Source organism: Glandiceps talaboti, chromosome 2 (assembly GCF_964340395.1).
Source record: "Glandiceps talaboti chromosome 2, keGlaTala1.1, whole genome shotgun sequence".
Lineage (NCBI taxonomy): Eukaryota > Metazoa > Hemichordata > Enteropneusta > Spengelidae > Glandiceps > Glandiceps talaboti.
In genome coordinates this window covers 22,941,411-22,955,500 of record NC_135550.1, presented here as the reverse complement: position 1 = coordinate 22,955,500, position 14,090 = coordinate 22,941,411, and the positions used below count along the sequence as shown (strand labels likewise).

The window sequence follows — 14,090 nt, the reverse complement described above, 5'->3', positions numbered from 1 at the left end:
ATTTTAGTCATATTCTAGCGAGATATGAGGTATATGGTGAAAAGGAAAACTTACCTAGCAAGGTATCATTTTCCCATCATGCTGTGCGATCTTAAACATGGCGCCGCTCTGAGCCGAAAACCATATCCTTCGGTTTGTCAATATTGTCCGAATTTTGAGCAATGTTGTCGTTTTACTCAGATACACGAAGGTAAGTAGCATCTATAAGTACTATGAACTCATAAAAATTGTAAATGTTTATATTGCAAAGAGTTTTTTTAATAAGAAATTTACATCATTGGAAATGATGACAATAACAAGCATGTCTCACATGTGGATCATTATTATAGCTTTGACACTGTAACACATCTCAGACCACGAAACAATGTCTGAGAATATATACATGAGCGTCTCATAATAAAACTTCACAAAATAGCCTTTTTGATTGTGAAGTAAAGTGGTTATTTCTTCTGATTTATAACTGGTCATTACAAAAATACAAACATTTGAAAGAACTGGAACTTGGAAGCAGACACCCTGGGGCCCTGGTCATGTTATGATGATACTTTAAGTATAATGTCCCAATTTCAAATATTTGTAAACATGAAATTTTGTGTTAAAAATATACTACTATTAAATCTGACGTACTCTTTTCTACTGTAGGTGAACATAAACAGTTGGTAAATTTGTATGTGATCTAGAAACATGACATCTATCATCAAGCTGACAGCCCTGTCAGGTGCACACGATGAAGGCCCACTGTGCTATCTATTACAAGTGGATGAGTTCAAGTTTCTCTTGGACTGTGGATGGGATGAAAACTTCACCATGAATAAATATATGGAGACATTAAAAAGGTGAGTGAAACCATAGACAATAGCGATATAAACTAACTATAGGCAATAGCGATAAACTAACTATAGACATTGGGTGATCTCCTTCTGATCATTAGATACATTTTAACCACATAGAAGTTTTAAACTTAATATTTCCATGGTTTAACATAGAGTAAATTATTAGATCAGATCACCGAACTTCATTACACAAACAAAACAGACATTCCAGGAATTAGGAAAATTATGCTGTAGTAGTCATCTGCCTATTTTAAAATGTTACTGTAAACATGTACGTGTGTGTGTGTGTGTGTGTGTGTGTGTGTGTGTGTGTGTGTGTGTGTTTCAGAGAAACTGATACAAGTGCTGGTGGCAAAAACATCTGAGAGATCTAGATAAAGTAATATTATTTAATGAAAGTAAATTTTGAAGGTTAATTTGCAACACAAGTATGTAGTTCTTTAATTTTATACTTGAAGTAAATGCAAGCAATTTTATTTTCAGATGTGTTCATCAGATAGATGCAGTGTTACTTTCCTTTCCTGATGGCCTTCATCTTGGTGCATTACCATACATAGTTGGTAAATGTGGTTTGAACTGTCCCATTTATGCCACTGTACCTGTATATAAAATGGGGCAGATGTTTATGTATGATTTGTTTCAGGTGAGTTTATGATTCATGTTCAAATTGATTAAGGCCGAAATCATTCTGAGTCCACCAAATTTACTCTATGGGATTTCCTTGCTAATTAAGTAGTGACCGACTGGTCAGTCGTCTCAGCAGTTGGTACCAGCATTCCTAAAGTGAAAAGGAATTTACCTTCTGATATAATCAATGTCTCCATCAGTCAGTTTGATATTATTTGACATTGAGTGGTTTGTTTCTTTACAGTCCAGACACAATACAGAAGACTTTGATCTGTTTACGCTGGATGATGTAGATGCCGCATTTGATAAGATAATCCAACTGAAGTACTCCCAAATTATAGAAATGAAAGGTGTGTAGTTTTGTCATATAATGTATACCTTATATCAATGATTAAACAAACAGTATACAAATACCAAAGTAGGAATACAGCGCAATTCACAACAGACACGTTACAGCTCTTTGTTGATCTGATTTATTTGATGGTGTTTTAAGTGTCTGTCAAATAAGGAAATATCTGGCACTGTTCCAGTCATACATTCAGTGGATAAGTAAGTCCAAGTACCATATTGTAATATATGTAGAACTCAAAGACTGGTATTTAGTTGAAGATTCAAGAACTGACAAAACTGTTATAACTGTATCATTCTGTATAAAAGTAACAGCAATGAAATGGCACATGCTGTGGTTTATTTCACCAGGTAAAGGTCATGGCCTGACAATCATGCCAGTACCAGCTGGTCACATGATTGGTGGTACAGTATGGAAGATTTTGAAAGAAGGGGAGGAAGATATTTTATATGCGGTTGACTATAATCACAAGAAAGAAAGGCATTTGAATGGCGGTATCTTAGAATCTATCAGTAAACCTGCATTACTGATCACCGATGCATATAACAGTACATACTATCAGGCCAAGAGAAAAACAAGGGATGAACAACTTATGAGTAAGTAGTCAGTAGTTGTTTACTTCCTGAAATGAACATTATCTAGCGACAATCAACAGCATTTTACTGACCTATCTTTTCCAGTCCTATGTTTGAATAAACAATATTCAGTGAATCTCAAGATTGGGACTGTCGTTTCAAGTTGTTGAAGTGAGTGGCATTGTAAAGAATTGCACCATTGAAATTATCAAAGTTTAAAGATACTCAAATGGAAAAATACAATGAAGTAAATAGAGGGAGTAACCTTTAACATTTGTTACAAATAGTATTTTACAAGTAATTTATAAACTATGCAAAGTGTGCATATTTTTAGATGCCAGCTGACATGTTCTTGTTCATTTTATTTTTTCTCTGCAGCTAATATTTTACACACAATGAGAAACAATGGTAATGTACTTGTAGCTGTAGATACTGCTGGCAGAGTTTTAGAGTTGTGTCAACTTTTGGTAAGTTAGTTTTGTTAGGATGAGTCAATGTTAATACACAGCATATATATATATATATATATATATATATATATATATATATATATATATAATACAAGTGATGGACATTATGAAAGAAAGCTTTCCGTGGAAAGGACTTCATACTTTGTATCTTCTTATCAGTGTGTAAAACAATACCAACTTTAATGTAATAATTTCAGAACAGAAGTTATAATGCACTGCTATCTTGAAAATTCAGAGAGGGAGCAAAAACTAATAAAAATTGTCCATTGCACAAAATAAATCTCAATGTTTGAAAAATGTATGAAATTGACAGTGAAATCATTTATATTTTAGAAGCATTACATAATCAAATAACAAAAATGAATAGTTTGATGTGATCTAATTTGAATACAGTAACGCTTTTTATTTATGGTTTTTACAGGACCAAATGTGGAGAACTCAGGAGTCAGGACTAGGGACATATTCCTTAGCACTGTTAAACAATGTTAGTTATAATGTAGTAGAATTTGCCAAATCACAAGTGGAATGGATGAGTGATAAAATTATGAGATCTTTTGAAGACAGGAGAAACAACCCCTTCCAGTTTAAACACTTGCAGCTTTGTCATAGCCTGTCAGAACTAAGGAAAATACCAGAACCCAAGGTAAGATTACTGCTACATATGTAAGCTGTGTTAGTATGTTTAGTATGATAAACACCTGTGTGTTTTCTCTGCTAGCCAGCCATCTATTCCAGTCACTTTACTGGAGTTCCCAAACAAAACTATCGTACCATTTATGAGGAACTTTAAAGCTTTAACGCAGTGCTCTGGTTTCCCTCTTTTTGGTTACCTGATTCACAGAACTTCACAAAAACACTGTCTAATAATAAGATATTTTTAAATCAACAGACTGTTCTTGCAAGTGTACCAGACTTGGAATGGGGCTTCTCAAGAGATTTATTTTTAGATTGGTGTGGAAATCCAAACAATTGCATTATATTGACCAGTAGGACATCACCAGGTACTCTAGCTAGGAATCTGATAGACCAGCCAAATCAAAAAACACTACCACTCACAGTAAGTTATATTGTACTTATCACCATATCAAGTTATATTGTCACTACCACTCACAGTAAGTTATATTGTACTCTTATTACATTTATTACCGTATCAAGTTATATTGTCATGTTTCACATAAGTAAAAAGGATGAAAAAACAAACCATACAATACAATTGTATGGAAAAGGTATAGGTCAGTGCCAACAGAGGGACAATTGCAAAAACTCCAAAGTTGTGTCAGAATTTGCAGTGGTTACTGTATGTTTTGTCAAGTGTTTCTAACTGTTCAGAACTTTCTATCCATTGATGACATTTTATCAGCTGAAAAAAACTTCTTCATGACAATCATTACTTGTTTTAGATCAGAGACTACCAGATTCCACAACCAGGCTAGAAGTGATGGAAATTATGCAAGACATTCATATTACTATCTCAGTCACCATATTACTATCTCAGTCACCATATTACTATCTCAGTCACCATATTACTATCTCAGTCACCATATTACTGTCTCAGTCACCATATTACTGTCTCAGTCACCATATTACTAGCTCAGTCACCATATTACTATCTCAGTCACCATATATAAGTGGTTTATTTACCCAATCGTATAAAATGATTACAAAATAATGGTAACAAAAATCAAAAGAGAGAAGGGTAAATGGGGAGTCAAGAAATAGCTTACAGCTAGTCTAGCCTGATCCCCGACATTGTATATTGCGAATGAAAACAATAAGAGGGTTCAGTCATTAAGATGACTGAAAACATAACTGGGAGAAGAAAATATATCACATATACATATACATATACATATGCATATACATATACATGTACACACAAAAAACATTTTTACTACATGAAAAAGTCTAATACAATAAACGAAAAGTCAATACATCTGTAAGTTTACAATTTAATCACCTGTACTGCTCTACTAAATATTGTTTAAGAGATTTCCTAAAAATATGTTGGGAATTTTTCGATCTGATTTGGATAGGAATATCATTCCAAATTTTTGCACCTACGAATGAAATAGCAAACTGACCAGAATTTGTTCTCGCATGGTACGGGTAAAGATTTTGACGATGGCAGAGTCTCGTGTCATATTCATGTTTTTTGTCACTAAAATAATCGGACAAGATATGTGGTGAGTTCAAGTGAACCAGGCTGTAAATAAAAGAACCTATTAAGAGTTTGTGAAGCTTGTAAATATCTAGAATATTTAGCTGTATAAATAAAGGAGCCGAGTGTTCCATGTGAGATTTGAACAGCATCGTGCGAACAATCATTTTTTGGGCAGTTAGAATGCAATTCAGATATGTTGGGTAAGTACTGCCCCAAACCTCTAGGCCATAAGAAATATGGGGAAGTATAAAGGCATTGTACAAAAGTATTAAAATACTTAGTGGTAAAATGTGTCTTAGTCTATACAGAATTCCACATTTCTTCCTTATGAGTATATTTATTCTGTTAATATGGTCAGACCAGGTGAGGTGTTTATCTAATGAAATTCCAACAAAAGAAACAACATATTACTATCTCAGTCACCATATTACTGTCTCAGTCACCATATTACTGTCTCAGTCACCATATTACTAGCTCAGTCACCATATTACTATCTCAGTCACCATATTACTATCTCAGTCACCATATTACTATCTCAGTCACCATATTACTGTCTCAGTCACCATATTACTGTCTCAGTCACCATATTACTGTCTTCATTTCATTTCATTTCAGATCAGGAAGAGGGTTAGATTAGAAGGTGCAGAACTTGATGAATATTTAAAGAAAGAGAAGGAGAAAGAACAGGAAGAAAGGCAGAAAGCTCAAGAGAAAGGGTAAGTTCAAATGAAATACAGAAGTATGCTTTGGGTAATGTAAAACTGACAAAAGAATTACAGTTATATGAACACTTGATAATGGTAAGCCCTCACTTTAACTGAGTTAATGAGATTGGTGACAGTATGGTGTCCAACAATTTGATACTCCTATCAGCCTTAGCTACTTGTATATGGGGTATTTTTAGTCCCCGCCGGACGAAGTCCGGATCGGGGACTTATGGATTGGGTTCCGTCTGTCCGTGCGTCCGTGTGTCCGTCCGTCCGTCCGTCCGTCCGTCCGTCCGCAGCTGTTTCTTGGAGATGCCTGGACCGATTTTTTTCAAACTTGGTACAGGGGCAACATACAATGGCATACATATGCACGTCAATTTGTTTCATGATACGATCCAATATGGCTGCCTAGCAGCCATTTTGTTTGCAAATTTTCCCTGTCTAAAGCCATAACTCAGACATGCTTGAACAGATCTCATTCAAAGTTGGTATTAGGACAGTGTTCTATGACATACATATGCATATCCATTTTCATTGTGATATGATCCAATATGGCTGCCTGGCAGCCATTTTGTTTGCGAATTTTCCATGTCCAAAGCCATAACTCAGACATGCTTGAACAGATCTCATTCAAAGTTGGTATTAGGACAGTGTTCTATGACATACATTTGCATATCCATTTTCGTCGTGATACGATCCAATATGGCTGCCTTGCAGCCATTTTGTTTGTGAATTTTCCATGTCCAAAGCCATAACTCAGACATGCTTGTACAGATCTCATTCAAAGTTGGTATTAGGACAGTGTTCTATGACATACATGTGCATATCCATTTTCATCGTGATATGATCCCCCATACCCGACCAATCCTTTATTGTTGTAGGCATGTCCAACAAGCAGACACAACATATATAAGTCTGTTTGATTTAGGTTCACAAGTGTTGTTGCGTGATCAGAGTAGTGATAATTCCTTAAAACCCAATCATAGCGGGGACTATGTCATTCTCAATGACTTGTTACATAATGGTAAGCCCTCACTTTAACTGAGTTAATGAGACTGGTGACAGTAGGGTGTCCAACAAGTTGATACTCCTATCAGGCTACTTGTATATGGGGTATTTTTACGTAATGGTAAACCCTCGGTTAGCTGATTTGATGAGGTTGGGTATTTTTACGTAAGTTCTCAAACCTGTGTACATCAAGGAAGGAATGTGGTAATTAAAACCTATATAAGTTTGTGTAACTTCCCAAATTCTATGTGCAATACCAGTAAATAGATTCAAGGTTGTTTCATTTATTTGTTTATAGACTATTCAGCCCTAATCAGTCCTCTGTGTTCTGGACATCATGACATGTCATATCTTACAGACTAAGATGTTTACTGTACTGCCATAAATTGAAGTGATCGATTGCTAAATTGATTCTCGATATGAATGAGTGAGATTTGTATGAATAATTACCGGACTGTATATTTGACTGATAAACATTGATTTCTATTGTTAGCATGTTGTCTGGAGAGTCAAGTGATGAAAGTGAAGATGAAATGGAAGTAGACCATGGAGTTGGATACATGGGCAAAGCTAGGCACGATCTGATGATGAAAAGTGAGGTAGGTATAATGCAAACCACGAAGTAGGGTATATTGAAATATATTATGTAGTCTCAACTTTCATGTCAAGACATTTATATTACCTTGGCAGAAATAGAACACAACTGAAGACGCCCAATAGAGCACATACCTTTACCAATGATTAGCAGTTTCATAATAAGCCTGTTACTAGAGACAAAACAAAAATGGAGAAGAGCGCCCTCAAGGGTTGGAGTTTGATAACTAATGCTCATAATGCTGTGGCTTCACTAATCTTCACTGAAATCCACACCAGGAATCAGTTCTCCACCACAATCAGATTACTTGGGTCTTGTGTTATAGGCAGTCGTTTCATCCACACTCATCCACAACATATTGAGATATCCTCTGGGAAAAATAGTCAGATAGGTATAAACTGAACCTCTGTCCAACCTCATTGACCAAGATAATAAGATATATATATATATACTTTGACAGTAGAACAACATAATAAGTATTTGTTGTACAAGAGAGAAATACTGGAAGAAATGACAACACTTATAATATATCCTGTTTAATTAATTAATTAATTAATTACGGATTTTTTTTTTTTTTTTTTTTGCAACAAAGGGAAGTAGAAAGAGTGGTGGATTTTTCAAACAGGCAAAGAAGTCATATCCTATGTTTCCTTCTCATGAAGAAAGGATAAGATGGGATGACTATGGTGAAATCATCAAAGCTGAAGATTTTATCATCTCTGATCTTGCAGCAGGAGATGATGATAAAAAGCTGGTAGGTGTCACACTTTTCTATACAGTGAAAAATATGTACATTGTAATTATACTGTTGTTAAAGGTAGTACTGTATGATGATAAAAAAACAACTGGTAGGTGTTACAATTTTCTGTACCATGAAAAATATGTATGCTGCTGTCAAGTAGTACTGTATGATGATTAAAAAAGTGGATAGTTGTTACACTTTTCTTTATAGGGAATACTTTGTGAGTAGACTTTGTGAGTAAAAGACAGCATGTATTTTTGGAAGCAAAACTACATCAACAGTTTCTGTGATGTGCTGGTAAGAAAGGCAGACTTGTTGAAGTTAAGTTTTCATTTGAATTTAACTGATCTAGTACATTTTATAAATGGCACTAATGTAGGGCTTGATTTTATGATATCTGTGTTTATTATATATGAAAACTATCAGCATTCATCAATTGCATGTAAACATATGATAAAGCAGTTTCCATTCATAACTTAAGGTTAATGGTATGTTTGTATTTCAGGATAAAGAGCTTGGTCTAGATGGTGATGCTGAGATGGAGCAAGGTGTGTAGTCATCCTTCATAGTGTTCATTATTCTAGCAGTGCCTACGACTGCATTGTACCATAGATTTTTGAATTTCTAATATCTATACTTGATACACATTCTTAGGGTTGGTTCACAATAATGGCTTAATTAAACTACAAGACTTGATGACGTCATATCATGTTTTAATGCTTTGTTATCGTCACTACGTCAGCGTCATATATGCTATTTTTATTGTATTTTTATTTGAAATGTACTATATTAACTCTCATTTAGATAGTTGTTGATGAATCAGAGAAAGCCATGCTTTCATGCAATGTCAGTGTTATAAAGTTGGACCCAGACCTGTTGATGGTTTATTTGTTTCTTTCTAGATATGAGTAATGTACCTACAAAGTGTGTTGCCAAAGACACTATGGTGGACATCAAGTAAGTCACCTGGTTTTATGCTCAGCTTTTCCTGTTATTTGCATAAACAAGGGGTTAAAGATATATTTATAATTGACAATTGTTAAATGAAGAAATCTCAAGACAGTCTGATTTCAGTTGTGATATTCAAATACAGAATGCATTGTTGGCAGGAAAAATATCACCAGTGCATTTGAACTAAGTCGGCAACAAACTATAAGTGTAATTCAAATGTGAGTTGGCTGATGCTTCATTGAAGTGACATTGAAAGCGTAATTGTAGGCTGTGAGTTGTGGGTAATAGCCCAAATCAAGTACATGCCTAGAGTCTAAGCTAGAGAGATTAGTAAACAATTATCACATTCAAAATCACATTATTTGCTGTAGTTATACTGTAAAGTAAACACTTTCATACATATACTGATGACTACATTCAAAGATTTGCATAAATTGCTCACTATAAACACATTTTGTTATTTATTAGCTTTATATATATATTTTGTATTTCTTATGTATGCAGTTGTCCAGTGATTTTCATCGACTTTGAAGGAAGATCTGATGGTGAATCTATGAGGAAGATTATTTCAATTATGAAACCAAAACAACTTGTAAGTAGAAATATGTAGGTAACAAGCATTGTGACTTGAATCGACAGTAGGTAAATATTAGTCTTTAAGGTACGCTGTGATAGGGCACCCTCACACATCAGTCAACTCTTCAGAGGGGAGGCTGGTGAATGGCAGAATGACACAACGCATCTTACAGTCTAGACAAATATCTGTCTCACTCTGGTAGAATTTTAGGCATGCATTTGAAATGTAGTGACACTATTGTTTGTTAGGGAGGAAAAATATCTTGAAGTACAATCATACATATGCATGCATGCATGCATTGAAAATATGATTCACCGTTGTTTGCTCACATTAGACAATTATGATTGGAACTATTTTTCTGAGCACCTTACACATTTCGTCTAAAACCTAAATGAAGAATTTGAAAGACCTTCACCAATTAGCACCTGAAATTGTTCTCAAGTTCTTTATGTAGTGGTTGTATCTTTCTCATTCCAGATTTTAGTACATGGTACAGCAGAAGCCACATCATCCTTTGCAGATTACTGTAAATCTATCACAGGAATTAACAAAGTCCTGTTACCACAAACTCATGAAACAGTTGATGCTACCATGGAGAGTCATATATTCCAGGTAATAGACACTTGTGAATTCACTGATAATAGTAAATAGATGTAGTGTGTTTAGTGTGCATCTTTGCTCTTTGCAACTTGTACTTAATTGTTGTATAGTACTGACCTGTTACTACCAAACCAGAAAGACTGTAAAGTTTCAATTAGGCGACATGATGTGTATTTCATCTCATGTAACTTTTTTGTTGTGAATAATACAAACACAATATAGGCACTGATAGAGTACAAGTGCGTGAAATGTTATATTTTACCTCACTGCAACCACAAAGTAACAGTCTTGTGTTTGAAGCTTCCGTGTTTTATCCAACAGTGATGTTGATTTGTGTTCATAGTGAGATCAAATGTATTATTTTATATGCTTGTACGCTATCAGTGCCTGTATTTTGTTTTCTGTAATTAATAACAGAAACCTTTTTTTTGTGAGATGTGAAAAACATTGAGCCAAATTAAAACTCTATAGTCACTCTGTTTTGGTTTTATATTGTTTGATTTTCAGCCTTAGTACTAAAGTATAATGATTGTAATATATCTTACTCTTCTAGGTCAAATTAACAGATGCATTGGTCAGTTCTTTAGAGTTCTCTAAAGCCAAAGATGCAGAATTGGCCTGGATAGATGGACAGCTAGAACTCACTGCCAATGTTGTAGACACTGGTGTCATTCTTGAAGAAGGTGAACTTGCTGAAGAGGGTGAAGATGGTGATGAACCCAAACAGCCAGGTTTGTTTACAACAGAGATTAAAGTCAGTGTTTGTAATGCCAATGAAACTGAAGTCAAGGATTTTCATCTCAACTTGTTACATTTGCCTCTCCACACATGTCAGCTACCTTTCATTTGTGGGAAAGGAAATTTCATCAAGCTGCCACAATCTCTGTCAAGACAAGGGGATTGTGGTAACTATGATGTCATTTCCTGCAATGTTCCCCCACAATCCCTTGCAGGGAATCCCCAAAATGGCAGAACACATATAAGTACAGCATGGTTTCTTTACAAGATTCCAATGTTGAATAAGTTACTAGGGCGCTATTTCATCACTCAAAATCATATGTAAGTTGATAGCAGTAAGCAATACAAATATCATAAAGGCAGAAATAAGTCTGATTGGACTATTCCTTTAAAATACTCTTAAAAGAATGTTGTAAAGGCTTGCACCCTGAATTCCAACACTTCTTTTTGTCAAGTTCAAGAATGGATTGCTATCAGATTTTCAGATTCTTTTGTACAAAATACCAATCAACTTTTTTCCAATTTTCTTTCTTTTAAAGAAACAAATAGCAAGAAGAAAGAGTCCAAGAGTGTGGATGGTGTGCCCACACTGGAGGGATTACCGCCAACTGAAGTAAGAGCAGATTTAATGTTCTGTATAACTTTTCATACTATCCATTGAAGTGAAATAAGAAATAAAAAAGTGTGATCTGCTGGTGACAGTTTAGCTACCTACTAGTATAACCCACTACTGTTTTGACACGCATGTTTATTACTTGCACACAAACATACATAAAAGATAAGCCATTGGATTTTACATTGATTAAATGCAATTTTTCCTATCTTACTAGTGAAGTGCAAATAGTACTAGTATATCATGACTTGTTATATGGCATGCACTCATACAAGTGACATACAACCAGTGACAGGCAAGCATTAACAAGTCAAACTGATTACAAACAGGCAAAGTAAACATGTGAATTGGATTAAAAACACTTGACACAGCATGTTGAAAGTATGGATATGACTATTACATGTGATCCTTTGATAAGGACAGTTTTATGTCCTCTTTATGTGTACATTGAATGCCAGAGGAACTTTACATTTATTTGTGACTGTGAACTGTCACGTAAAGAGACCATAAAACTGTTCTTATCAAATGATGGAATGTAATAAATGTCTCTGTACCTCCAACATGCTGTGCCTAGTGTTATTAATCAAATTCAGTTGTTTATTTTCTGTTTGTAACAAGTTTCACATTGTAAATGCTATGTCTGTTGCTGGTTATACTTGGTGAAGGTGGTGCTGGTGATGATGGTAAAACAAACTTAAGATACCTTAATATAACAGACTTTAATACTTCAAACCAACAGTGGATTTACCTTATTTCTCACTATGTCCCATACTTCACAAAGACTTTGTTGATTCTTTGCAGACACCTGGACACCAGGAAGTATTTATCAATGAGCCAAGACTGATGGAATTCAAACAGATACTACTGAGACAGGGCATACAGGCAGAGTTTGTCGGTGGTGTCATTGTATGTAACAACATGGTTGCAATCAAAAGGGTTAGTTTACTATCATAAATCCTTTTATTCTCAACACAGTTTTTTGAAAATGACATAGTTACAAAATGTAGATAGAACAAATCAAAATACAAAGAAATGCGCTATGTATGAATTGCAGAAGTGCATTACAAGGGTATCAAAGTCTAGCTAGAACTCATAGATTTACTAAAAGGTTATTATAAAAGTCTGGAAAATGTTGTCTTGAGCTTATGACATTTTGAAAAGTACTTGCTTTGTCTTTTCTTTGAATTGAGAAGTTAATTTGGTTTTATGGCATAGGACATTCACTGGAGCCTTATGAGTTAGCACTTCAGTTGTAAATGTGTTGGCTTTGATGTTGTGTCATAAATAAAGATATGCTGGTACAACTCTAGAAAAAGCCAAAGGAGGAAAAAACATGACAAGACACCATATATGTAATTGTAAATGAAGTGTCATATACTAAAAAAGCTTGAATCATTTATCTTTTTTCCAGAAAAATGTAATCAGATATCAAAATATTTCCATCTAGTTCTCCCTTACAGCCCAATTAGATGTTGTTATGATGTAGTATCATGAACCTTATATACATGTATATTTGAAAGTCGTCTAGATGAACTGATGAATTGTGGGGAAACCAACCGTTGTATTATGATTATAAGGAAAAACTATTGACACTCTAGGGAGACTGTATGAGACTTAGAGCACAAAGCTGACAATAGAGGCCAGAGATTCCTATTATAGACTAGGAATCTATGAAGGAGTTGGGAAATATATAATAATATGCACAAGAATCTTTGAAATAACCAGTTTTAACATTTAACACTTTGTAATGAAATCAGTATCATTTGTTCAGTTTACAATGGTTTTATTTGGTCTCTCCTATACTTTTCAGAGTGAAGCTGGATTGCTATCCCTGGAAGGCTGTCTATGTGAAGATTACTTCAAAATACGAGAATTGTTATATGAACAATATGCTGTTGTGTAAAACTGGCTTTACATGTGTAATAACAGTATCTAGACTCTTGATATTCAAAGTTGGAGATATCTGCTATGAGTACATTGCTGACAAGGAGGTCTGCGTAGGAAGGCTTGTTTTCAAGAACAAGCTATGAACATTTGTGTCTTGTATTTCATTATGTTTCTGTTTTTAGTTTTACTCCAGAGTATTTTGTGAATACCTGTTTCAAGTTCTGTTTATTCTCAGTAAATTCAGAAGTATTTTACAGAAGATGAACAAGTTGTATTGTTTTTCTCATTTGTGGAGGTGAGAGAGTGATAACTACACCAGTGTTGATTTGATAAGAGAATACAAGATGAATCTGAAAACAATATTCCAATGTTCACTTTACATACAAATTTTATTATTGACATAAAATCTAACAATGTAAATAAAGAACAATAGTATAAAGGTGACCCCAAAAAAATTTGTGCAAATTACTGTGAATTTGGAAATGATTTAGCAATCTTATTTTACAGAATTTGTGTCCATACAAATGTATAAAACATTTATAGAAAATGATTAGTTAGTGGATAATACACATGGTAACTTGAAGACAAGATGTGGTGTTGAGGAGAAGTACAATTGGTTACTGGTTAACATTTTTCATTTTAACATTTATTCAT

The 14,090-nt window shown here is 34.5% G+C and overlaps 1 protein-coding gene across 1 annotated transcript; it reads left to right on the top strand.

Moving 5' to 3' along the window:
• The first annotated feature begins 95 nt into the window (after positions 1-95).
• On the top strand, positions 96-13,761 carry LOC144448685 (cleavage and polyadenylation specificity factor subunit 2-like). Its single transcript, XM_078138974.1, has 19 exons — positions 96-190; positions 643-836; positions 1,317-1,476; positions 1,705-1,810; positions 2,160-2,405; positions 2,763-2,851; positions 3,276-3,497; positions 3,744-3,911; positions 5,631-5,731; positions 7,227-7,332; positions 7,921-8,082; positions 8,576-8,618; positions 8,973-9,027; positions 9,526-9,613; positions 10,076-10,210; positions 10,752-10,929; positions 11,476-11,549; positions 12,351-12,485; positions 13,360-13,761. Exons 2-19 carry the CDS (start codon positions 685-687, stop codon positions 13,450-13,452), a joined length of 2,313 nt encoding a protein of 770 aa, XP_077995100.1. The 5' UTR covers positions 96-190; positions 643-684; the 3' UTR covers positions 13,453-13,761.
• The last annotated feature ends 329 nt before the right edge of the window (positions 13,762-14,090 follow it).